The sequence below is a fragment of the Chelonoidis abingdonii genome, chromosome 2 (genome assembly GCF_003597395.2).
Source record: "Chelonoidis abingdonii isolate Lonesome George chromosome 2, CheloAbing_2.0, whole genome shotgun sequence".
NCBI lineage: Eukaryota > Metazoa > Chordata > Testudines > Testudinidae > Chelonoidis > Chelonoidis abingdonii.
In genome coordinates, this window is record NC_133770.1 from 31,287,455 (window position 1) to 31,314,157 (window position 26,703).

The window sequence follows — 26,703 nt, forward strand, 5'->3', positions numbered from 1 at the left end:
GTATTTATTTCCCCATGTGATCATTTAAATCTCCCACTGATATGCATTAGCTATGCTAAAATAACATTACAAATAACATTTTACATACACAAAAGTCAGGATACTCAAAATTATGGCTCCCAAAGCAACTTTAACGCCGATGCTACATATACCTAATATTAAGGCACAAAAGCTATCACCATCTACAGAGGTGGAAAATATTACATACATGCTTAAGGTATGCGTTACTGTTGCTGTAGGAATACGGATGTTGAATTTCTTGACTTTTGCACATTTAGTATCTCCCAGATAATGTTAAATGAATGTATATATTAAATGCATAATTTACGTATTGAGTAAGTAAATAAATAAATAAAATGCCAAATAAAGCCAATCAGTATATTCTATTATACAGATACCTACCAACATGACCAACTTGACCTTATGAGTCATAAGATCTGCCATAAGACATTCTTCTCAGCTCCACAGACATTAAAAGAAATGTCAGATAAAAGATCCAGACCCCAACCAATTAAGCATATGGCATATATGGCATATGTGGTGCCAAACTTCACTGCAATATACATAGGGACAGCCATGAACAATACTTTGCTGTGCACCTCTGAGGGCATCCCCCAACTCATTAAAGTTATGTTACCCCACCTCTATAACACAGTTAGGGCTAATTTTGAACGTGGTATTGTGTTGGCTCCGTGATCAGGGACCTGCTAGTCAAATCCTAAGCTGAGAGACTCACCCTCAGCAGCAGCAGCCACAGAGACGATCCAGACGCACACTCCATGCTTGGAGGTGGAGTCTGAGATTTTATATATGATAGGAGAACGAACAAGGGAGTGATGTTGGGGAAGGAGGTGTTGCCTGATAGCCAAGATCTCAAACTAAGGCTTGGCCTGTACTAGAAAATTAGGTTGGTTTAACTACGTCAGTCAGGGGTGTGAAAATCTACACCCCTGAGGAGGATAGTTAAGCCAATCTAATTTTCCATGTACACAACACTAGGTAGTGTGTCTCCACTGAAGTGCAACAGCTACAGTTGTGCTGCTGTAGCATGTTAAGTGTAGACAAGCCCTAAGAAGCCAGCTGAGAGCTCTGAAATGAAGCTGTCAGCCAGGAAGGACAGGGGATCATCAAGCTAAAAGACATCCCCTTCCCAGGGCTGGGCAAATGGCAAATGGGTAGCAGAGACCTCTGGTATTCTCTCTCACTCGCTCTCTCTGTCTCCCTCTCTTTCACACACACACACTCAATCACAATCACAATCACATGCACAACCTCCCCAACTCAGAACTGGCTATTCGTTGGATGCCTCTGACAAGACCCCTCATCCCTTCCCCCTGCACCCTCTCTCCTGTATTCCACCAGTGTATCACTTCATGGCGTCCACTACAGCCTCAAAGCTGCTTTATCTCCTGTAGTCCCTGCACAGGTTAAATAGAGGATCAGGATATATGGAGGGCATATTGGTGAGGGTTCTCATTTGAATGAACTTTGTGCCTCTTGTAACACGTTGGTTTGAACATGCTCAAAATGAGTCAGGGTACTGCTGAGACACCAGGTGTGAGGGTAAGGGCATGCCTAACACTCCTGAATCCTACACTCCTTATTTTTAATACAACAATAATGACAATGACTTACATTTGATATAGCACCTTTCATTTAGATTCTCGGGGATCATAAAGCACTTTACGGAACAAAAGCATACACAGAAAATACTGCAGTGTAATGCATCACCTGTGAGCTGAAGAGTAGCAACTATTTAACAGCAACAGTAGCACTACAGAACAGTGTGTGACAGGGAGTGAAGATGAACACTCTATCCCACTGAAATTGGAGGGGGGATTTTAATTATAGATAAAATGTAATTTTCCCAGACTGCAATTGGCCATGCCACTGGGGCTTTAATATAATCATTCTTCCAAAATGTGTCATGACCCCTTTTAAAGACCAGGTGTTCAGGACCTGAAATTTACATCTAATGTTTGTGTCTGATTAAGGACTGAAATAGCTGAGCTAACCCTTCAGATCTACCTATCTCCTAAATGTTGAGTTTACTCAGAGGGTTGCCAAATCAATGTGAAGTAGTATATTTTATATCATTTTCAAAAGCACCATTTCTTATGATGTGATGGGTATTCATATACACATGTATGCAACAAGCCAGATTGTTTACAGTAAACAACTTAGGTTAAGGACTAGAAATTCTCCAGGGTTCCCCTTGCTGAGTTTGCTGACGACATTCTCCCAGGCAGTAGGGAATCCTCATGTGGATGAAACTGGGGGTTCAGCACCCAAAATCTGCACACTCCTTTGATATTGATATTAGGTGACTTCTGTGATGTGCGACCAGGGCCATCCACATGTGTTGGCTGTCTGTTGCCTGTGGTCCTTACCTGGCTCCATGGCAGAACAGCTCCATCTGGCTTCTGCTACCAGAATCCCGAGAAAGCCGCTGTCCCCACCTTCCCCTATCCCAATCTCCATTAAAAGCAGAGGCAGAGAAGCGCCTATGTTCATGTAAACCATGCTCACTCGATGTTGTGCTCTGTCCCCCTCTAGTGATGGCTAGGCCACTTGGAGATTGATGAGCTAAAAGAGAACTGGCTGTTTTAATACCAACAGTTGAGGCTCATGCACTAAGACCCAGATGTCCCATATTTGGTCTCAATTGCCAACTCATCCAGGGGTATCAGCAGTACATTAATATGGTGAGAAAGTTGTGTAGGCAGTGCCTGAACCCCACTCTCAACACACCTGCAGAGCTGGAATCCTGAGGAAGGGTTTCTGTGGGATATGAGGAATGGAGAACTATGACCAGCCAGCAGGAGACCAGATAAGGATTTTGTCCCCTCCATTCATGAAGGCAGATGCAGTGATCTGGCCTTTTATATTCATCCCATTGTACCAACAACAATTTTTGGAACACCAAATGAAGCCAAGACTGGTACTTTGGGGAAGGTTAATATGTCAACACTGATATTAGGTGACTTCTAGCAACACTGCCCATAATCACACAGTTTATCATGCCTTCACTAACAGCAACACTTAACTGGTGCACCTGTGTCAACACCACTCAGAATGAGTCACTCACCCTTGGTACATGTACGAATTACCTTTCACATTTAGTTTGTCAAAGAGGCATAGGTCACATCTGGCAGAGTTACTGAGTCACTGCTCTAGGAATCTGAAACCACTACTCCCTCTACTGAATTCACTCACCCGCTTTTGTAAAACATTCTATTTCACCAATAAAAGGCTGTCAACCTTAAGATTTAAAGATTTAAGCTTGAAGGGGCTATAATTATTTCTCTGGGGCTCTGTTGAGATTTCTGCAGCTTACTCTTTCATTGTTCCCACCTGACTTCATATTTGTCATAATTTTTTTTTTCTAGAGCTGGCACAAGTTTTCATATTGCTCTACACAGATTGAAAATTGGAGATCACACAATAAATGTGAATTACATTTTAATACCTGACTATCAATAATAGGAACAAGCTGGCTGGATGATTAATACAGTGATTAAAATGAGGTGTTTCATTGAAAAGCCACTTTGCTGTTAGAAAGACAAAATGACCTAATTTGTTTTCTAGTTAACCAGCTTGCTTTGTGAGATAGTGCTAAGTTAAATATTTTTCTTTGTCACACAGGACCTGAATGTTCCAGAAACTTTACTTCACCAAGTGGAGTGATAAAATCTCCAGGATTCCCTGAAAAATATCCCAATAACCTTGAATGCACATACATTGTCTTTGCACCAAAGATGTCAGAGATTATACTGGAATTTGAAAGCTTTGAACTAGAACCTGATTCAAATCCTCCAGCAGGAACGTTCTGTCGGTATGACCGATTGGAAATCTGGGACGGATTCCCTGGGGGTAAGAGAAAAATGAGCTGCAGTATACAGAATCATTACTCCACAGTGAGTTCCAGAAGGCATATTGTCATATTTTCAAATATTGTATTACAGAGGTCTTCGTTTGATTTAAACAAAATGAGTTGAATTAGCAGGGTGGGGAAATACACTTTAATTGCACACGATACAGCACATAACTAGCACGAAAGAGTGTGCATGGTGTTTTACAAACTGTCAAAGAACTGTCAAAATGTCAAAGAATTGGTTTAGGGTCATATTCTGCCCTCAGATACAACATGCAACTCCCATTAATTTCACCAAAGGCAGAACTGGGCCTTTTATGCTAAAATAATTTAGACAGGGAAGACGTATTGTGCACCCAAACTTTGAGCACTAATTCAGAGGGTACATGAGTATTGTATGATGATAACCTGCAGTTTGCTGCTGCTGTTGCCTTCAATTTACTGGAGTTTAACATCAGGTTTCCCTTAGGTTGAGCACTTCCCCTTAGGGTGCACACATCAGAACTTGGCAGTCCTTAGGAATCATACAAGCAGTAATGTGCAACCAACTGTTCTTGATGCCTTTTACAAGCTTTTTGTGTGTGCCATAAGTATCTAAAGAGAAGCATCTTTCAGTTGTCCTTTTGCCTCTGTATTTTGTAACTTAAAGCCAAATACACCAGCATGGAACTTGTCTCACTGTATAGTGCAGTAATAAAAGCTATTGCCCTTTTCTATTGGTGTGATACTCTACCTTGAAGGATGTTTTCTCTGAGTTTATGAACAGTAGCAAGTAGGTGTTTACAAACCATTAATACTGTACAGTAATAACATTTTCTTTTAATGGAAACATTTAACATTTCAAACCTACTTTAGTAACAAGTTTAAGGATGTGTGTTTCTGCAGACAGATCTATATTTCACCACAACTGGGTTTACACATTTGGGAAACTGCTTTTTTCATAAAAGCTTTTGTTCCCGGTACAGCAGAAGTATCTGTTTTTTAATGTATGTTTGTGTATTTCCTCTTGTTTTGAGTTTAATAGGTTTATCATGGTTCTCTTAAACACTTTCCAGTAAGTATAAAGGGAAGAGTCAAAAGAGTGGCTGACAGAATATTCAATATTTAATTCCTCAATTGGGAAAACAGAATTATAACAATATTATAACAATGTCTGGAACATTTAATAATAGGCTTATTTGCATATAGCCCAAATCTTTTCAGTCTAAATTCCTTTAGAACTTTAATTTAAACTGACATGCAAAAAGAAGATCCAATCAACCAACTTATGTGGAATATTTTCAGAAAGAAAACACATTATTATTAGTGTCAAGGGGTTTTCAAAGTGGTAATTTTCTGATTGAAGAAAATGATTGAGCCAAATTGAAGAACAATCAACAACAAATGTTATCAGCCTTCTAATGTAAAACTATGTTTGACTCTCTTCTTAAGAAGCAGGTTTCTGTTATCTGATAAATATGTTTTCTATTTATAAATAATTTAGCTGACCCTATCTTGTAGACCACACTGAAATATCTCCAAACACACATTCTGTTGGGCGCTGTGATAGTTTTAGGAACTTATTTGAAACATCATTCATAGGCGGATGACTCTGCAGCCAGCAGAATTTATCCTTCTTTCTATCAGAAAATATGTATAAAGGCTGAAGCTTTTTTTGTCATTAAAATTATTATTTATGATTTATTTGTATTGCAGTATATTTTAGAAACCACAGTAAGATCCCATTGTTCCAGGCTGTGTGTTACAATTGTGTGGTAACAAAGCAGTCTCTGCCTCCAAACATCTGGGTAAATGACAAGACTCTGCAGACAGATGAGAACAAACACACAAGGATTGATTTCTGTGGTATTTTAAAATAGGCATTACAGTATCTGAAAAAGAAGTTTGGGAAAACATCGTAATTACAATTATATGCACCTAACCCCAGCCCTTCAGCACTGTATGTATGGTTTGTTTTGCATACGATAGGAAAGGGTTTGAAGATACATTTTTAATGGAATTTTATTGGACAGTTTTGTGGGAAATATTTATGGGAAATATTTGTAACTGCAGCCATAGTTACAGGTTTAAGTAGGCAGCTCCCTAGGACATCATGCATAAGAAGACATTAGAATAGAACTGGGACAGTTTATAGCACTAGAGCAGGGTGGGAACTGGATTTTCCATTTTAAAGGAAATTCCAGGATTTTTTTTTTCCAGGTTGAAAGGGAACAATTTGAAATTTCCGATCAAATGAAATTTCAAGTGAAAATTTGTTTTGGGTCAATCAAAATATTTGGATAAAATTCCAGTGCTTCACTACAATATCAGTATAGTACAGTATAGTATAGAAAAGTATGCCATCGTAAAGAATTGAAATGAAATATTGTTTCAAAATAGAAAGTTGAAATGCTCTATTCTAAAAAGATTGAACAGAACATTTTGACCATATCAGAATGCTTCATTCTGATTTTTTTTCAAAATAAAATGTCATCAAAATTGACATTTTATTTTGAAACATTTTACTTTTGATTGACTGGTATTTTCCAGTGGAAAAACCTTCCACTAGAAAATTTCTGACCAGCTTTAATGCTCACTCTTGAGCAAGCTAGTCTCAAAGTGACCTTTCACAATCGTGGAGTTCAGACCAGCTGTACTTCTATACCCCTCCAACAGCTTGATCCTGGCAGGTGCTGAGCCTTTTGCAGGTGCTGATCTGACCTTGATCCTGTAAAGCAATTAAGCATGTGCTTATCTTTAAGCATGTGAGTGATTTCACTGACTTCAAAGGGATTTCACAGGGGAAGCTTCTATGTTTACATTTAAGCATGAGTGTAAGTGCTTTGCCGGGAATAAGGCCAGAATGCTCAGCACTCTGCAGAATAGCACTGTTTCTGCAGAACTGTGTGTGGTGGGCATCTTTTGATCTCAGGTGCTCCTCTCTTTAACACAGCAGCAACTGGTACAAACTATTCTGAAAAATATCTGGAAACTAAAGTCAACCCTTGCAAATGACTGAGCAGACACGAGGCCATCTTTTTGAAGGAGGAAGTGACACAGGGCACTGAGTGGGTTGGTGTGAGCAGGAGAGCAAAAAAGCAATAAGTCATTACGTGATTGTGTGTTGGTGTCTTTGCCTAGGGCCTAAATGTACCTAAGCCCAGCCCTGACTAAGAGCAATCCATTGATGACTTCTAAGAAAAACAGTTCCCTCCAAACCATGAAGAGCTGAGGTGATGAATTGCACATATTCATCGTGCAGATTTTTTTGAAGCTTTATGGATTGTCTTCCAGAAGCTCAAAAGCAATTTAAAGAAGTTTACATACATTTTGAGAACCACAGGCTAAGCATTACAGCTCCAGTCAATACTACAAGTCCGTGCCCTAAATTATAGAACTAAAAACACTTGCTATTGTTCACATCAGTGCAAATGAGGGATGCCATTAATCTAGCTGCCTTTTTGTTGTTGTTGTTGTTTGTTATTGTGGTTACTCTCTATACTGGTGATAACCTTTTAAGGAATAGTATGTAACAGCTCATACTTGACTACTGGACGTGCTAGAACAGGTGTTCATTTTTCAAATTCCATTAAGCACCCTAAACACTAAATTATATGTAAATGTTTAGACAATAAAAACCCTACTATCCTGTGAAATACTTTATATTAGGTTGTCAAGTGATTAAAAAATTAATCGCGATTAATTGTGCAATTAATCACGCTGTTAAACAATAATAGAATACCATTTATTTGAATATTTGTGGATGTTTTCTACATTTTCAAATATATTGATTTCAATTACAACACAGACTACAAAGTGTACAGTGCTCACTTTATATTTATTTTTATTACAAATATTTGCACTGTAAAAAATAAAAGGAAATATATTTTTCAATTCAGCTCATACAAGTACTGTAGTGCAATTTCTATCGTGACAGCTGAACTTACAAATATAGAATTAGGTATAAAAATAACCTCATTCAAAAATAAAACAGTGTAAAACTTTAGATCCTACAAGTGCACTCAGTCCTACTTCTTGTTCAGCCAATCGCTCAGACAAACAAGGTTGTTTACATTTGCAGTAGATAATGCTGCTCGCTTCTTGTTTACACTGTCACCTGAAAGTGAGACAGGCATTCGCATGGCACTGTTGTAGCTGGCGTGCAAGATATTTATGTGCCAGATGTGCTAAAGATTCATATGTCCTATCATGCTTCAACCACTATTCCGAGGACATGCGTCCATGCTGATGACAGGTTCTGCTCAATAACAACCCAAGCAGTGCGAACTGATACACATTCATTTCATCATCTGAGTCAGATGCCACCAGCAGAAGGTTGATTTTCTGTTTTGGTGGTTCAGGTTCTGTAGTTTCCACATCAGAATGTTGCTTTTTTAAAACATCTGAAAGCATGCTCCACACCTTCTCCCACTCAGATTTTGGACAGCACTTTAGATTCTTAACCTTGGGTTGAGTGCTGTCACTATCTTTAGAATCTCACATTGGTACTTCTTCTATTTTGTTAATTCTGCAGTGAAAGTGTTCTTAAATGACAGCATGTTCTGGGTCATCATCTGAGAATGCTAGAACATGAAATACATGGAGAATGCAGTAAAACAGACCAGGAGACATACAATTCTCTCCCAAGGAGTTCAATCACAAATTTAATTTACATTTTTTTACTGAGCATACTTAACACGGAAGCATGTCCTCTGGAATGATGGCCAAGCATGAAGGGGCATACAAATGTTAGCATATGTGCCCTGTAAGTACTTTGCCATGCTGGCTATAAATGTGCCCTGCGAATGCCTGTTCTCACTTTCAGGTGATATTGTAAATAAGACCAGGTCTACACTGCGACTTAAATCGGTTTAATGGCGATATACCGATTTAACGCTGTATCCGTTCACATGACGTTGTCATTAATATCGAGTTAAACGGCTCCTTAAATCGATTTCGGAACTCCTCCCAAACGAGAGAGTAGCGCTAAATTCGATAGTGATAACTCGGATTAGGGTTCATGTGGACGGAAATCGCGTTATTGGCCTCCGCGGCGGCCTCCCAGAGTGCAGCACTGACCGCTCTGGACAGCATCTGAACTCGGATGCAGCAGGCAGGTAAACAGGAAAAGCCCCGCGAACTTTTGAATTACATTTCCTGCTTGCCAGCGTGGAGCTCTGATCAGCACGGCTGGCAATGCAGTTTGAATCGAAAAAGAGCTCCACATAGACCGTACGGGAGATACTAGGTCTGATCGCTGTATGGGGAGACAAATCTGTTGTATGCAGCTCCGTTACAGAACACGAAATGCCAAAGCGTTTGAATAAAAAACTCCAGGATACACAGCGCTGCGTGACAAGCGTAACGGGAGCCAGAGACTCAAATGGACGCTCATGAAGGGAGGGAGGGGTACTGAGGACTCCAGCTATCCCACAGTCCACAGCAGTCTCTGAAAATTATTTGCATTCTTGGCTGAGCTCCAATGTCTGTAGGTTCAAACACAGTGTCTGGCGTGGTTCAGGGAACAGCTCCTCATTATTTTCCCCCACCACCACGTGAAAAAAAAAAGGGAAAGATTGCTGTGCTATGGCGTTTGCTCAATGCACTCCGCGAAAAAGGCGCCAAAGGGTTGTCTGCTGCCTTCACAAGGGAGGGTGAGGCTGTACCCAGCACCACCCGGGCAGTGTTTTCTGCCCCATCAGGCACTGTGCTCTCAACACGGAAGTGGGAACTATGGGATAGCTGAGGAACAGCTACCCACAGTGCACCGCGCCTGACAATCGATGGTAGCTTTGGACCATGGACGCAAACAATCGATTTCGGGATCCCACTGTGGACGCGCTAAACCGATTTTATTAGATCTGTTTTGTAATATCGGTTTAAGCTAATTCGAAATAATCGTGCAGTGTAGACGTACCCTAAGAAGCAGGCAGCATTATCTCCTGTAAATGCAAACAAACTTCTTTGTCTTAGCTAAGGGCTGAACAAGAAGTAGAACTGAGTTGACTTGTGGCTCTCAAGTTTTGAATTATTTTGTTTTTGAGTGCAGTTATGTAACAAAAAAAATCTGTAATACAAAAATCTGTATTTGTAAGATGCATTTTCACAGTGAAGAGATTACACTACAGTATTTGTCTGAGGTGAATTGAAAAATACTATTTCTTTTATCATTTTTACAGTGCAAATATTTGTAATAAAAATAATATAAAGTGAGCACTGTTCACTTTGTATTCTGTGTTGTAATTGAAATCAATATATTTGAAAATGTAGAAAAACATCCAAAATAGTTAATTAACTGCAATTAATTTTTGTAATCACAGTTAGTTTTTTGAGTTAATCATGTGAATTAACTGCGATTATTTGACAGCCCTACTTTATATGGCATACAGTATACTTTAAAAAGCAGATTTTAATGTTCATTAAGATGTCTAATTAATTTACACTTTAAATTAGTATTTTAAGATGGATAGCACTGGCACTTTTTTCCAATGGATTTAAACACAATATGAATTTGGCTCCTTAGGCCAATGTGAAAGGCAACCATGAAATATATAACATTGAGATGAGGCTGATGGCCTCAAGGGAAAATAGTTCAACTCAACATCTCTTCTGTGGTTTCATCTTTACAGAGGGAAAAAGGAAGCACAACTAGGAATAGACTTTCTAGTGAGAGTGTTAAACCATTAGGCATGCACTGTGAATGCTGAACTCCTGACATGTACATAGTCAGAACATCTAGCTTTAAACTGGAATGGGCAGAACTAGTGTCTGCATTTTAGGATGGTTCTGCTCCTTCAACCCTTTAGCCTAAATATAATGAATTCCTTTCCACTATGATCACACCAGTCCCATAAAGACTAGCTGAGAAAGGAGGCAGGAATCTCAGGGACAGATAGAGCACTGGCAACCAAGTGGATAAATCCAGGGAGGGCTCGCACAGATGCCTCTGACCTGTTGACAAAGTCAGATGGCCTCTGATGAGCCTACATCAATTCCAAGGGTGTATTTACACTTCAGACTGGGGATGTGATTCCCAGCTTGAGAAGACATATTCACATTAGCTGTGATTGAGCTAGGGCTCTAAAAATTAGATTGTAGCTATGGCAGTGTGACAGGAGGGACTAGCCACCCTGAATACATGCCTCTGGTCTGGGACGGGTATATACCTGGGGCAGCTAGCCCCTTCCAATGCTAATGCTGGCATAGCTACTCTATTTTTAGTGCCCTAGCCTGACCTGAGTATGTGTCTTTGAGCTGGGAATAACACCACCAGCTCAAAGTGTAGACATACCCCAAGTGACACACATTTGGACGAGATCCTCATGTAGGGTGCTAACAGAATTACACAAATCCTTATTGCTGGAGGCTACCAACAGATTTCTAGGCCTGGTCTCCAACAGTCTATCGTTCTAGCATCAGCAGTCCAGAATTCAGATGTATTCTTCTGTCTGGATTTTGGGAAAGCATTCTCTGTGTTGAAATGTGTGTATTCCTTTGCCACATACATCATAAGTGAGAATTTGCTCACTCTCTCCTGAATGGGAAGGATTAGCAGGACACTACAAGAAAGAGAGACACATTCCATCTAAATAAGCAATAAGTAATTTATTCTCATTCAAAAGTCTGCAAGACTTAAATGGGAAAAAAAGCCCTCAAAATATGGTAGGTATTTATATAGAAGAATAAGAAGCTCTATTTAATCTAGTTCTGCTAGGATCAATATTGCATTAGTTCAGTAAGTTAAGGCTTACATGTTGTGTGAGAAAATTCAATACCTCTTTGTATCATGTTTTGCAAAGATTTTGGCTCCTGAATCTACGCAGCTAGCAAAGAGAATAGCGCTGTGATATCTAGAGGCAATATTCAGAAGAATGAAATGCAGAATTACCAAATATGTTTTACAAATTATAAGCTAGCGAGTCATGGTGAATCTTAAAGTATGAGTGTGCTTTAAACAAAGTTCTCTTGTTTGCCATTTCAAAGAGTTCTTCCCTGCAGGAAATGGGGGAGGGGGACTCTGAGTGCCATAACATGGAGGCCACATCTTTCCTGTTCTCTTGTAGTCTTCAGCAAAGTCAGTGGCTACAATGATCAAAGGCCATAGTGGGAAGGAGCAGAGTCACAGCTGTTTTACCATCCTAGGAAAAAAAGACAATGAAAGGTCAAGCTGTAGTCAGACTGACGAATTTTTTTTTTAACAAGTAGTACTGCTAGTGCTCCAGAAGAACAGCTTTCTCATTTCAAATAATAAGATCATAAGTGGTTTCATGGTTTCCAGGGCAGGAAAGAATCCAATTTATGTCCTCTGCAGCATGTTCCATTACATCCATACATCCAGAGCAGCCATGGTGAAAAAAAGGTCTGAGTTGGCTGGTGACTATTATTTTAAATGTGATGGCATTGCCAAGGCAACTGGAAGCTGATTCTGAAAGACTGTGGCCAGAAGATAGAGGGGAAAAAACCTACATTGGCAGAAGGGGCTACATCATCTAAGCTGCTTCCTTCTGGCAGTACTGGCATAGTAGAGAAGTGTGGCTGGCAGTGGAGGTTATTCCAAGTGGAAACTGTTTTATTTGCTGGCAAAACCCAGTAAATTTCTAGAGAAATTATGTTAGCTGATGTTTTTCCTTGCATATTTGATAATTAAGCTTTGTAAACATTTTAAGTTTTAAACTGAAAACTAACCAGACTTCCAACGATGATGATGTGGCAGTGTGATCATTTAGCTCTGGAAGGCTGAAGATGTGGGTTTTGTGGCCTGTCGGTATTATAGCAAAGTTTTTGCATAGAATCTAGTACTACATTCAATGTTTGTTAGCAGAGCTTTATCACTATTCAGCAGTTTATGGCTCTATCCAAAGGGATGCACAAGCACAGGAAGGCCTTATATATTGGTTGTGCAGTAGCCAGATTAGTCAAAGGGGGAAATCATCACACTGCACAAGCTAAGCAGAAAAATATCAGGATTTGTTTTTTATCTTTCAAACTGTAATGAATATCTCTAAGGAATTCAAAAGCAAGAGGTGAGGGAAATGTTCATACTTCATTTTATTTTTTTTCCTTGCCAGTGTCTGAGTGAAGGGGAGAAACGAGCTGGTAGAAGCTGTTAAAAGCTCATAGGAGGAAACAAGGGTTTCTCATTGATCATTATGTAATTGCAGGAGAAAAAAACATTTTTCTAAATTTGCTGAAAAACTAATGACAAGGTTGCCTGCAAAACTGGGGCAGTAAGTGCCTGATTCTGCAAGGTGCTGGGTAGACTCAGTCTCCTTTTCTTTAGGAGAAATTCACATTGTTCAGCACCTTGTAGGCTGGGTGTGCAGACTAGGCCACTCAGAGCCCCTTGTTATCAATAGGTGCTTTAATCGCATGTCAGAAAATACTTCTGCTTCTTTGTGCATGTAATTTTGTACCATCATTGCTCATGACGGACAACTTTAAAAACTGTACCTTTTGAAAATCTAGCCCTATATTTAGCTTTATTTGTTATCTGGAACATTGTCTGAGTTAGATTATTATGGCAGGATGAGCAATTTACCGTTTATTACTAAGCTATTGAGGAGACAGTAATTTTAAACTGTTGCAGGGACTCCTAATTTCCTGCTGAGCGATCTCTTTGGTGGGCTATTGTATTGACACTTATTGTTGTAGGAGAAAGGTAGTGAACTATTATGCTTTGTTTTTTTCAGTTGGCCCCCACATAGGGCGTTATTGTGGACAGAACACACCAGGCCGAGTGCGCTCTTCAACTGGAATCCTTTCAATGTTTTTTTATGCTGACAGTGCAATAGCAAAAGAGGGATTCTCTGCAAACTACAGCATTTTACAGAATGGTGTCTCAGAAGGTCAGTGTTTATCTATCCTGGAGGGCCTTTGGTAAATATTCTGGTATATCTTCTTGCACACTGGATGGCCTATGAAACATTAAAGACCCTGATTAAATAATCAGGGTGTTGGGATTTTTTGTTTTGTTTTTGAGCAGGTCACCTTTGAATATCAATGTGAGGAGAAGACACTTTCTCGTGGTTATATTTTTTAATAAAGATTGGAAGGTAGAAGAATTGTTATAAATAACTAAGCTGGCAGAGTAACGTGGGGCCGATGAGCTGTGGAAGCGTTGCACTGAAACAGTGAAATATGAACAAGGCTTGCAATCTTCAAAAACTCATTCTTCTTTTGTTACAAGAAGGAGTGGACTTTGATGATCAAGTTCCTAGATGAAAAAGACTGATTTACCATACATAGCCTTCCTCAAACGATATCATAAGAAATCTTTGGCATTATTCTGAAATCTGTCACAGATTTCTCTCCCAAACGTCAATCACAAATGTCTTCAATGCTGACCCTCACAACATAGCCTGCAATGTTTAATGGAGGCCTCACATGACACCACAGCATTGTGGGGTCCCTTGTTTGGTTTGAACTTAAAACAAAGGGACCTCTTAGGTTTCAGGCCTTTTTTAATCAAACCGTATCCTCTTTGTCTCAGCTAATGAGGTCCAAACATTCACCCAGAATGAATGTAATACTCCCTCAAAGAAGAATCAAGAGTTATCTTGCATAGGGTGAAATTCTCTCCCTTCTTAATGTGAAGTCTAAGTAAATGGACCAGAAGCCAACCCAACATGCAGAGAGTATATAAAGCATGCTACTCCACCCCTTAGCCTGGAGCTGTGGCTCCTATCCCTGTACACACTGAATGTGGGATATTCTGGCTACTTGGTGCATGTTGTTTTAGCCATTGTCTACACTGGTGTGTGTGTAGGGGGGGTCGACCTAAGATAGGCAACTTCAGCTACGCGAATAGCGTAGCTGAAGTTGGCGTATCTTAGGTCAGCTTACCTGGCCATGAGGATGGCGATGAGTTGACCGCTGCCGCTCCCCCATTGACTCCGCTTCCGCCTCTCGTGAGCTGGAGTTCCAGAGTTGACAGGGAGCGCGTTCGGGGATCGATTTATCCGCATCTAGATGAGACACGATAAATTAATCCCTGATAGATTGATCTCTACACACCGATCCAGTGGGTAGTGAAGACCTGCCCTTAGATTCATTGGCCTCTTACTCAGGTGCAGGAGATGTAGCATATCTCTGTGCCCCTGCTCCACAGCCACCTTCCTTCTGTCTATACAACCATTGTGTTGGAACCTTCATGGGTTAATTTTACCCTTAAAATACAGTGCAGTCAAAATGTTAGGGCTTGTCTACACTTAAAATGCTGCAGCAGCACAGCTACACTACCTGAGTGCTTCAGTGAAGACATCAGCTACACCGACAGGCAGTCTTCTCCTGTCAACATAAGTACTCCACTCTACGAGAGACAGTAGTTAGGTCAATGGGAATTGTTGGCCTGGTCTACACTACGAGTTTATGTCAAATTTAGCAGCGTTAAATAGAATTAACCCTGCACCCATCCACACAATGAAGCCATTTACTTCGACATAAAGGGCTCTTAAAATCAATTTCTGTATTCCTCCTCGATGAGGGGAGTAGCGCCGAAATCAACATTGCCATTTCGAATTAGGGTTAGTGTGGCCGCAATTTGATGATATTGGCCTCTGGGAGCTATCCCACAGTGCACCATTGTGACCACTCCGGACAGCAATCTGAACTCGGATGCACTGGCCAGGTAGACAGGAAAAGCCCCACGAACTTTTGAATTTCTTTTCCTGTTTGCCCAGTGTGGAGTGCACAGGTGACCATGCAGAGCTCATCAGCACAGGTAACGATGCAGTCCGAGAATTGAAAAAGAGCACCAGCATGGACCGTACAGGAGGTACTGGATCTGATCACTGTGTGGGGAGAGGATTCCCTGCTAGCAGAACTACGTTTCAAAAGATGAAATGCCAAAACATTTGCAAAAATCTCCAACGGCATGATGGAGAGAGGCCACAATAGGGACTCACTACAGTGCCGCATGAAAGTTAAGGAGCTCAGACAAGCCTACCAGAAAACCAAAGAAGCAAATGGAAGGTCCAGGTCAGAGCCACAAACATGCCTCTTCTACGCTGAGCTGCATGCAATTCTAGAGGGAGCCGCCACCACTACCCCACCTCTGACCATGGATTCCAAGGAGGGGGAGTCTCAGCCATGCCTGAGGATTCTGTGGACGGGGAAGATGAGGAGAAGGAGGATGAGGACGAGCTTGCGGAGAGCACACAGCACTCCATTCTCCCCAACAGCCAGGATCTTTTTCTCAGCCTGAATGAAGTACCCTCCCAACCCTTCCAAGGCAGTATCCCAGATCATGAAGCCATGGAAGGGACCTCTGGTGAGTGTACCTTTGTAAATATAAAACATGGTTTAAAAGCAAGCATTTTTTTAATGATTAATTTGCCCTGAGGACTTGGGATGCATTCTTGGCCAGTACAGCTCCTGGAAAAGTCTGTTAACGTATCTGGGGATGGAGTGGAAATCCTCCAGGGACATCTCCATGAAGCTCTCCTGGAGGTACTCCAAAAGTCTTTGCAGAAGGTTTCTGGGCTCCGCAGCCTTATTCTGTCCTCCGTGGTAGGACACTTGACCATGCCATGCTAGTGGCAAGTAATCTGACAAAGTAATCTGACAAAGCCTGGCAACGTATGGTCCCGGTGATTGCTGGCATTCAAGCAACATCCGTTCTTTATCTCGCTGTGTTATCCTCAGGAGAGTGATATCGTTCATGGTAACCTGGTTGAAATACGGGAATTTAATTAAGGGGGGACAGAGGTGGCCATTCCTACTGGGATGTTTGTCTGTGGCTGAAAAGAAATCCTTCCCTGCAGTTAGCCAAGCCAGGGGGGCGGGGGGAGGTGAGGGGGGCATTGGCGCTGAGCTTTTCGTGTTTGGCTAGCAGGGATCTTCCCTGATACCAGCCATGCATTGGGGGGAGGGGTAAAGCGATTATCCCAGAGAATTGGACAGGGTGGGGTTAGTTTGGTTTCTGCAGGGATCTTCCCTGATATCAGCCACGTGGTGTGGGGAGAGATAAAGCAATCCCAGAGAACTGGATGGTTGGGGGGTTAGTTTGGTTTCTGCTGCTGCATGTTAACAGGAAAACCACAGCACTCAATGGGCTTTGCTTGGTATGTGGGAAAGGAGGGCGTTGCTTTTATGAAGGTTGCAGAAGCCAAAAGCCAATGGCTTACCATGGCCACATGCAAGCTGAATTCTGTTGCCCGGACCTGTGTCTGTGATCTCTAACACCAAAGCCACAGGCACTCAATATTAAGATGCAAAATGCGACCTTGTACACAAATCTCATGTGCTATGTAATGTGAATAGTGTTGTTCACCGTGAAAGAGTATAAGCATTGTTCTGTAAAATGTATCTTTTTAAATAGTTCTCTCCCTTTTTTCCCTCCCTCCAGCAGCTACAAATTTTTCAAGCCTCCCTTCTCCGTCCCAAAGGCTATCTTAGATAAGGCAGCAAGAAAACCAGATGCAAGACGAAATGTTCTCTGAAATCATGGAATCCACCCACAATGAAAGTGCTCATCTGAATGAGCGGAAGGACACAGTATCAACGTACAGGAAAGATGCCAGTGAACGTGAGGACAGGAGGGACCAACGTGAGGACATGAGGGACCAACGTGAGGAGATGAGAGATGCTCAAGATGAGAGGTGGCAACAGGAAGATCAGAGGAGGCAGGATGCAACACCTGAGGCTGCTGCGTGAGAAAATGGACATGGCCCAGTATCTGGTGGAGCTTCAGGAACAGCAGCAGAATCACAGAGTGCTGCTGCAGCCCCTCTATAACTGCCCCCCTCCCCAAGTTCCAAAGCCTCCTCACTCAGACGTGTAAAAATGTGGTGGGGGAGGCTCCGTGCACCCTCCCACTCCACACCAGTGGACAGCCTAAGCAAAAGGCTGTCATTATTTTGAACTTTTTTAGTGGCCTTTTCCTTCCCTCCTATCCTCCTCCCAAACCCCACCGGGCTACCTTGTCAGTTCTCTCCCTCTTTTTATAATCAATTAATAAAGAATGCGTGATTTTTAAATGATAGCGACTTTATTTCCTTTGAAAGCAAGCTATGATCAAAGGGGGAAGGTGGGTTGCTTACAGAGAATGAGATTCATTACAAGAATAGAGTCATCAAAGGGCAGGTTTTCATCAAAAAGGAGAAACAACACAGAAAAACTTTACACAAAAAAAAAAAAAAAACACCAGTAAGCCTGGACCAGTCATAGAAACTGTTTTCAAAGCTTACTATCTCATGAATGCACAGGCGCATCCTGGTGTGCTTTACTAAATCGCAATGTAGAAAATACAAACCTAGGTGTCGGTTGCACATACTAAGTGGCCCAAAAGACGAATTTGCCTCAACACTCCCACCCTAGCCATAAAGAGTCCTCACTCACCCCCTTACTCCTACAACAGAGACAGTGAGGCACACCAGCAACAGGCTACAATAACATGGGAAATATGATTCTTCATTCGAAGTGCCTATGCTACCATATATCCATACCAAGTAGAGATTGTAGTGGCGCACCGCGTCAACGATTCGTCGGAAGATTTTTAACCAGCTAGCAACACTCGTATGGAGATCGGCTGGGAGAAAAAAAAAAACCCCTGAGGAGTGCAACCACTAAAAATGGCTGGCCCTGGATATAATACCCACCAGCCACCAAACACGCCAACACCTTTCAGATTCTCTTATCGCCATGTGTCGGATCGTAAATGGGAGACACGTGAGAAGTGCGGCTTAAGCCTGACCTCTACACTTCCCCATAAGCAGTACTTCGTAGTTCTTTGTGTAGAATAGTTATATATTATAAATCACACTTTATATATATACAATACGTTTTTCTTTAAACTTGCATAGATAGTTTAGTAAGAGTTAGCGAGGGGTATTGGGGAAGTAAAGAACACCCTTCCACTCGCACCACAGGTCAGAGCCACACCATACTGGCTCACTGGTTTTAACTGTGCCTCGCCTGCCACCATAAGCCAGATGCCGTTCAAGAAATCCTAAAAGCACAGACTACCTGTTTGAAGAGATGCATAAAGAGAAATCGGCAACTCCACAAGAAACTAAGTGCCAAAAACCCATTTGCAAGGATCTTGTTAGTCCAAGAACAAAATTAAGAAGCAAGGACTTTCAACTTTCCAGCCTCAAAACACCTCGCAACCTGAGAGAGCCTTCACAATCCGGTGGGAGACAAGAAAAAGACGCCTCCAACACTAACCCGACAAAGACCACAAGCTGCACTGCCAGTGAGACTCCATCGAACCAACCAAAAAACGGCTGTCGCCAAGCAACCTCAAAGAAATGAAGTCAACAATCGCACTTACCAATCTCTCCAGACTTGAGAAAGACCCAACTCACTCCATGCCAAGTAGCCCTGACAGCTCCCGACCGACAGCCGCCGTGGTAGCCTCCCCGTCCTGCTGACAATCCCAGTGCCAACGGCAACCCAGCAAAGACCAAGAAGACACTTCAAATACTAAAGTCAGCTACGCACCAAGTCACGAGACCAACAAAATGCCGTAAGAGCACCGAGAGGGACGACAATCGGGACAAAAACTATCAAAGATCGAAATACCACGGTCCACACAAAAGGGCCGTCGAATCCAGTGCCTGACTGCATCCACCAGAGGCCGCACGCCCAAAAGGTTATCTCCCTAGGGCTAACCTGCTGACTTCCAGTGGCAACTGACCACATGCCAAGCCAGAGGGTACTCTAAGCTCAGAATCAGCCGGCAACCCAAAAAAACAAAAAAGGGGACACATCAGGCACCTGAAGCGTACAAGCACGCAAATAATCCCGGTCAACAACAGGGCCGTACGAAATACCAGGGCCTACCCAGCTTTCTTGATGAGACCCGCTGAGTGGTATGGGCTTAACTAGGTTCCCCCAATACCAACCGCATGAACCCAAATCCCAGAACGGGTGAGGGGAATCTCATTGCCATGAAAGAGTAGATCCTTATGCCATGAACCCAAATACGACGGCACACAGGCACAGGTGGCCCAAGAGTAATACCGTCATCTTTGGCCAAAAACCGCCATCCCCTATGAATACAAACCATCTCTCTGTCAGCCAATAAGAGCCAAAGAGTGACAACCCTAATTAATAAAGCGTGGTTCCCGCAAGAACCAGCACCCAGGTCCCCTATCAGAAAACAACCCCAGCACCACAATCCCACTTGCATCCCAGAAGCATGTTCTCCAAAACTCCCAATCATCGGAATATAATATCCAAAAAAGGACCTACTGCCAAAGAGCAACCTGGTGGATGTACCCCTTTCACAAGAACTGCACCTAATACTCGGACAAACAACAAGTAATCCATGGCCTCCTGGCAACACCATAACAGACTAACCAAAAGACACCAAAGTGAACTCCCGTAGCCACATAAAACCACCAGACCATAATCGAGTCTCGGTTGACACATACCGGCAACCCATACTGACACTGAGTCGCAGTCCGGAAATCCTCATCAGGATACCACGAAGATACGAAGACGCCTTCTGGTACCAAAATAACACATAAAAAAAGAGTTCCCCGTACCAAAAACAGTTGAGGCACAGGTAACAGTAGAGTCAAAAGAACTCTCAGATTTTTTCAGACACACTCCATAAGGCCATAACCACGGACACGAACATCCAAGTCGTTCTATCCCACGTGGACAAGCTCAAAAAGCATCAAGTAAAAAAAAGAACAAAAAAGCGAGATTACTGATAGTGGCCCACACAACAACCTAAAAAGAGCCCATCCAGAGACAACCTCCAAGGAGGAAGTAGCAAACTACAAATGTGACCATTACCAAGGTGCAAGGATCCCCAAGATAAGGGGAAGACCCGAGATAGTTGGAAACATATCTAAATTCGCGGTTGCCGCAACTAAAGAGGGGCCCTAACCCATTTAGTTTATTAAGTGGAAACGAATCTACCAGAGCGAAATGCCCGAATACTCCTATGGAGGGTCTATAACGAACTATATTACGTCTAGTCCTCCATCAACCTGCTCATCAATAGTACCCGTATTCAAGAAATCCCATATAAAGAAAGGGAACAGCATGAGCCAGCAGGCACCACCCCTGAAGAATCGGAAAAGGGGCTAGGCACGAATAACCCATACTCCAAATAAATGAAATCTACCGAGCGAAGTACACCTGCAGGGGCCTATAGCTCTGCGTGGCAAATCAACAAGCCTTGCTGAGCCCTTAAATTATAAGCACAACTGGTGACAGTTGATAAGTTTATGATGAGGAGAAAAAAGATGCCAGAGCTTCCTACCAAACCTCGTTTACACGTAGAGGAAGCGAATCTCATGGCTTCATTTCAAACCATCCCCTGGATTCTGGTAGGTGCTCGCATTTATGTAGGCGTACAAAATCATTTCGTAACACGACCTCAACTCTCGGTCGAGTTCAGACCCGATAGGAAAAGCCTACCTGTACTCTCTCAAGGATCTCATCCTGATGGATGACGTGCACCTGCACATTGTTAATTTTGATGCTTCCACATTATCCACCAAGCCACATCAAACTAAGATTCTAGCCAGACCTCCAAAGGCCTTCATCGCCGCCTATGCCTGGGCCGCATTGTACCCTACTCATAGAGATGCTAATGCCAGCTCCAATGTCCCCAGCCATACCCTTAAGCTTTGATTACTCCGGCACAATGTAAGAGTGCACTCTGGTTCAACAGTAGAAATATCCAACACTGCACTCGCGTTTACACAATTCTCCAATTCACCTCCGACTCCCACCGGCACTACATAAGCGCTCTGGAATCACTAACTGGAAATAGGATATGAGCAAAAGCAACGCTCCGATAGAAAGAAAAGCACAGTTTACTCACACATTTGAACTGAGATTAGTTCCTTCAGATGTGTTGCATCATATTCCATTACCAAATGCCACCCTCCTTCACCCTCTGTCGAAGTAAGACCGGCAGAAAAGAGAACTCGAAGGTGCTGAGTCGGCTGTGGAGTAAATTAATCACGCGCCAAATAAGTGCGCCAACAACTCTCAGGGTCGCACCCAGCCTACCGCACTTGTGTGTTGACTAGTAGGCTAAAAATCCTCTATCCTTGACGAACGTGCTAACGCAGTGCACCAACACCTATAACGAGAAGATAGGCACTACCACATCTCTGAAGAACAACAGTTACAAAGATAAGTCACATCACGGCTTTTGGCTGAGGTATTCTGAGCAAGTCAGCAAGCTTGTGCGCCAGCGACCCTTAAAATGTCCAAAATAGCACATTCTAACCGACCATCTAGGACTTGACTCACCTGTAGTGAACAGGCTCCTTACTACTGTCCAGTCTGCCTGTGTATGAGCTTCATGACCATAGGCATTAAGGGCTAGCTGGTCCCCCAAAGGGAAAACTATAAGACATTTAGGAACATCCCACCAACGGTTATAATTCTATGTCATGGAAACGTAAATCCTTGCTGCAAAACCCATAATTGAAAGATTTAGTGTATCCTAGAAAAAGATATGAAGCCTCACATCCTTCCCTAGGCCATAAATAACACCAAGCTATAATACGTGTGAACAACGTCACCCCTTGATGAAATCCACCAAGTAGCTTATGCAGCACCATTGGACAAGGATACCACGACCTTGCGGTATTAGTACTAGGCTGCCCCTGGAGCAGAAAAAACCATGCCAAAAGAACAGGGACTAATGGAGTTCCACATCTATTAAGCCCAACCACCAACAGTAGGAGAAATACCATTGCAAGCAAAACCATCTACTACGAACCTGCACATTTACCCAGAGATCACTACCTTAAGATAAGCAGCAGCTAAAAGCTCAGTGAATTGCTTGGCTACTTGAACATCACAAAGCAAGCACACGCAACAGTATAGTATTAATTCCCGCAATCTCAAATGGATTCCCAATATGACCGATAGCTGCGAGATTTGCCACAGCTTACACAAGGCTATCTGCCACAAACCACCATCTCAACCTGCGATGAGGAGCTACCTCTATTATAGGTATTCCCAGCACTATCAGGGCAGGGGAGAAGGCAAGTCCACAAAAGTTCAGTGAAAGTGCCATTATGACATGTAGAAAGTATTCGCAAAGACCCACTGGGAATACATCACAGAACCCTGCAAACAACAAGCGAATCCCGCACCAGTGTCTGCTTGTCAATTCCCAGGGCACCAGAAAATCAGACCGTTCCAGACGGCTAAAAACTGCCCCATTAACAGGCATGATCTCCCAATGCGCGGAGGGCCACGCAGTTCGAGAAAGATAATTCTGTGTCCATGTCCTCATCCACTCTCATTGCCTGACTCTGTAGCCAGCCATCCTCCTCGGCCTGTTTGTAATTTTTTCAAGAGTCCTGTCACCGTAAGACTGCAACGATAATGTAAGACAGGTGTTACAATGTTCAATGATTGCTAGTCCTTGAGACTAAGCAGGCATCCATGCTGCACCGAAGTGGTATGAGCGTCTGCAAAGTTTCAACCAGAAAAAAGGCATATTGAATATGGTTTGTACCTGCCATTGCTCACACTCGACGGAGGGAAGGAGGTGAGGACTGTACGACAACCAAGACCTACACACCAGACCGACAAATAAAAAGAAAGTTATTTGCCACCATCAGGCACTGGGATCTCAAACCCAGAACCAATAGGCGGGGGAGACATGAAAAGGAACACAATGGAATTAGCAACGCAAAGTGCAAAGGTACCGGACTCCGAGCTAGCCACTCAGGACAAAAATGGGGAAAAAACACACGTGCAGAATGAAATCTAGATGTGGCTAAGGCAATGCAGTCAACTTTAAATACAAATCAGGAATTGACCAAAATCGAATCTGAAAATTCAGAGAAATCCGTAGTGGTAGACATACCCCGTATGACTCACAATGGGGTTAGTTTAACTGCGCATAGCTCAGGGATGTGACCCTTTCAATACCCCACCTGAAGCAAATGTAAGTATAAATCAACCTAACGAGCTACATGGACCAAGAGCCTAAGTGAGTGTGCAGATTATATGTATGTATGAATGGTATATATATAATAGAAATATCACATATATTCCACATGAAAACAGTAAAAAAGGTTCAGTAACACACACAGAAACAGAATTTCTTGTTTAAATCCGTGCTAATAAGGGTGTTCTTTGTTTACGCACTCCTAATTGGTTAAACCATATACAAGAGTCTCTACTGGCATCCAAGCTAAAAGGCAACACGCATACTAAATAACCCACCAGCGGAATCAATATACTAAGCCTCAGCCTAGAGAATCCAGAGGGCATCCCACAAAGAACTGTGGTCAACGGGTTGGGATTAATATATTATTGGGTATGGTGACCAAAGCATATATAGTGGGCCCCGCAATGGAGCAAGGAGATGAGTCTGGGGGAGGGTCCAAGCGAAACGAGTCCTGGCCACCAGGGAAAGGGGAGCACAGAGTGCGGCGGCGGAAATGCTCCCGCACCACCAACCATCCATGCATGGGCTACTGTTTACAAATGAGCCAGCAGCTGCCAGAACAATGCACGTTGGCACGCTAAACCCCTTCCCCTCCAGGGATGGACCCATGCCCGTGCCCCCACAAAACCAACCCCCCTAGCCCAAAAACCCCCTGCCCCAAGAGACCACTCGCTCAACAAGACCCCTATTGCACTCCTGCCTGAATCCCCACACAGAAACCCATCCACAATCCCAGATAGCCCCCCAGAAGCTGCTATGCCCAGGGCAGCACCATAGCTCCAGAGACCCCTCCACACACATTCCACACACAACCTGCATAAAGTGCCACCAATAGACAACACTGCAACCAGCAGAACCCTCCAAATGCATAACACACCCACTATAGAACCCAGCAAGCACCCCTGAATCCATACATTGCCGCAAGTGGCTTCTCCACCACCACAGCACCCTCCATAGACACAATGCACAGCATCCACAACACACAAAACCCCCACACTGAGTCCAGTAGCCCAAGCCCAAATAACCACAGACTTCCCCCACCCACTTACTACGACAGCACTCCCACACCCCAGCACCCAACACACTGCCCAAGGCCCCCAAAACCCACAATTCCCCCATCTCATACAAGAAACCTGATGCCCGCCACCCAGATCACTACAACCAGCCCGAATATAGACAGGTGACACAATAGTCTGCGGGGGTTGAGCCAGCAGATATGGCATGGAGTCGGAATCCCTAGGACAGGATTACAACAGCCCCTATGGGAAGCAATGCAGTCAGCACCAAGGCCTGGCGCAGGAAAGCAAAGCCAATGATCAGGCTGGGTTCCCTCCCGAACACACACCTTGTCATGGTAGACCCCAAGCCCATATCCCCTCAACAACCCAGTGAACCACTCTCCCTCAAACCCATTGGGACTGAGACTGCCATCAGTCCTCCTGCACAAGTCCCCAGGCATCTTCAGCCCTGGCAGATAGGGAGGATCCCCCACACTTGGTGGAACAGCAGAGACCACTGGGCCAGGGGGCAGACCCCATCCAGACAAACCCCCAAGATCCTGCCAGGATAAATACCCACTGGCCCCCGAGAAGCCAGAGTCATGCACCCAGCCTGAGCAATAGCCAAGAGCCTGACTCCAGGTGGCGAGCTGCAGACCGGAGCGGTAGAGAGAACCACTCACCCACAGCCAGAAACCTGGGAGTGAGTTAGGTAACTGACCCTGAGCGAAGGAGACCAGATCCAGACTGAATGGATGGTAGACAGGTCCTAACTAATAGGACCCCCCTAATAGGTGGCCCAGCACCCAAACTGCACCAATTGTAAACTGGACTGACTTGGTGCTCAGGATTTGGGGAGAGTGGTACAAAACATGGGTAGGGTGACGAGCGTGCCAGCAACTTTACACAGAACACCTGCATGAAGAGGGACCACAATACATAGGCCGGCTATCAGTCACCACTGCTGACCAGAGCCTTTAAAAGTACTAGGTCAGCCGAATGCCTTGCGGCGCTAAAAGGGAGCTAGACCCTACCTATATCCTGGCTGAGCAACTGAGAGAACAAACTAACGACCCCGGAAGTGGCCAGCAGTTATCCAACTCCCTAGAACAAAGGGAACCCTGGAGTCCAATGTTGCTGCCCACTACCGAAAACTCCTAAAGCACCACCTGTATGCACTCAAGACCCACAATGGCCCGGGGAAGAGGGGGCGGTGACTGTGGGCAAAAGAGTGGAATGGTGGAGGGAGGAGAGTGTAGTAGAGTAGGGGGAGAGTAGTGGAAAATGTAGGTGCCCTGAGGACGGGGCCCTCCGAGGGAAGGGATGGGGCTAGGAGGCATTTGATTTTGTTAACGACTAAAAAGTTGCAAACTCTAATCATGGGAGATGTAAAAGTCCCCTCGCCAGGAGAGCATCAACCCCATAGAGGAAATTGGGAACAAAAGCGAAGGCACCTCACACTACAGTATCCCAGGAAGGACCAGAAAAATAGACAGCAATTACCATAAATTGAATTTATTATCGTTATCCAGCCAAAGGCATACTTAACATGAATTAAAGGGTGCTTGTTTTTATTTACCTGAAAAATCAAAAATTTTGACACAGGCAAAAACACATTTGCAAACTGTTGCTAGCTGCGGCAATATCACATTAAAACCATTCAATTCATACATCCCATTAAAATTCCACTCCTACAGTGTTACCCTGTGTACAACCAGTTATTACTAGGCCCTGAGTTAATTTAATTACCTCTTATACTACACACATTGCGAGTTCACCAACGTTACAAAACGTTGATTTTTTAAAGATTAAATAGGTGACCACACTGGTTTACTAACTGCAGGACCATATCATATCATGAATGGCACAAAGGAAAACCTACCAATCCCACTACCAAATAACAGTATAAGATTAAAGATAAATCCAGTTAACATAAAAAAAAAAATAAATAATAAAATTCATAAATA

The 26,703-nt window shown here is 43.2% G+C and overlaps 1 protein-coding gene and 1 long non-coding RNA gene across 2 annotated transcripts in view; one reads left to right on the forward strand and one right to left on the reverse strand.

Moving 5' to 3' along the window:
* NRP1 (neuropilin 1) overlaps window positions 1–26,703 on the forward strand; it is a 164,341-nt gene that overhangs the window by 61,912 nt on the left and 75,726 nt on the right. Inside the window, 2 exon segments of the mRNA XM_032779046.2 lie at window positions 3,646–3,873; window positions 13,543–13,698. Coding sequence (XP_032634937.2) covers window positions 3,646–3,873; window positions 13,543–13,698 — 384 coding nt within the window.
* On the reverse strand, window positions 11,440–14,928 carry LOC142046309 (uncharacterized). Its single transcript, XR_012655194.1, has 2 exons — window positions 14,696–14,928; window positions 11,440–11,991 (listed from the first exon to the last, which is right to left on the reverse strand). It is a non-coding gene; the product is annotated as an uncharacterized LOC142046309 (long non-coding RNA).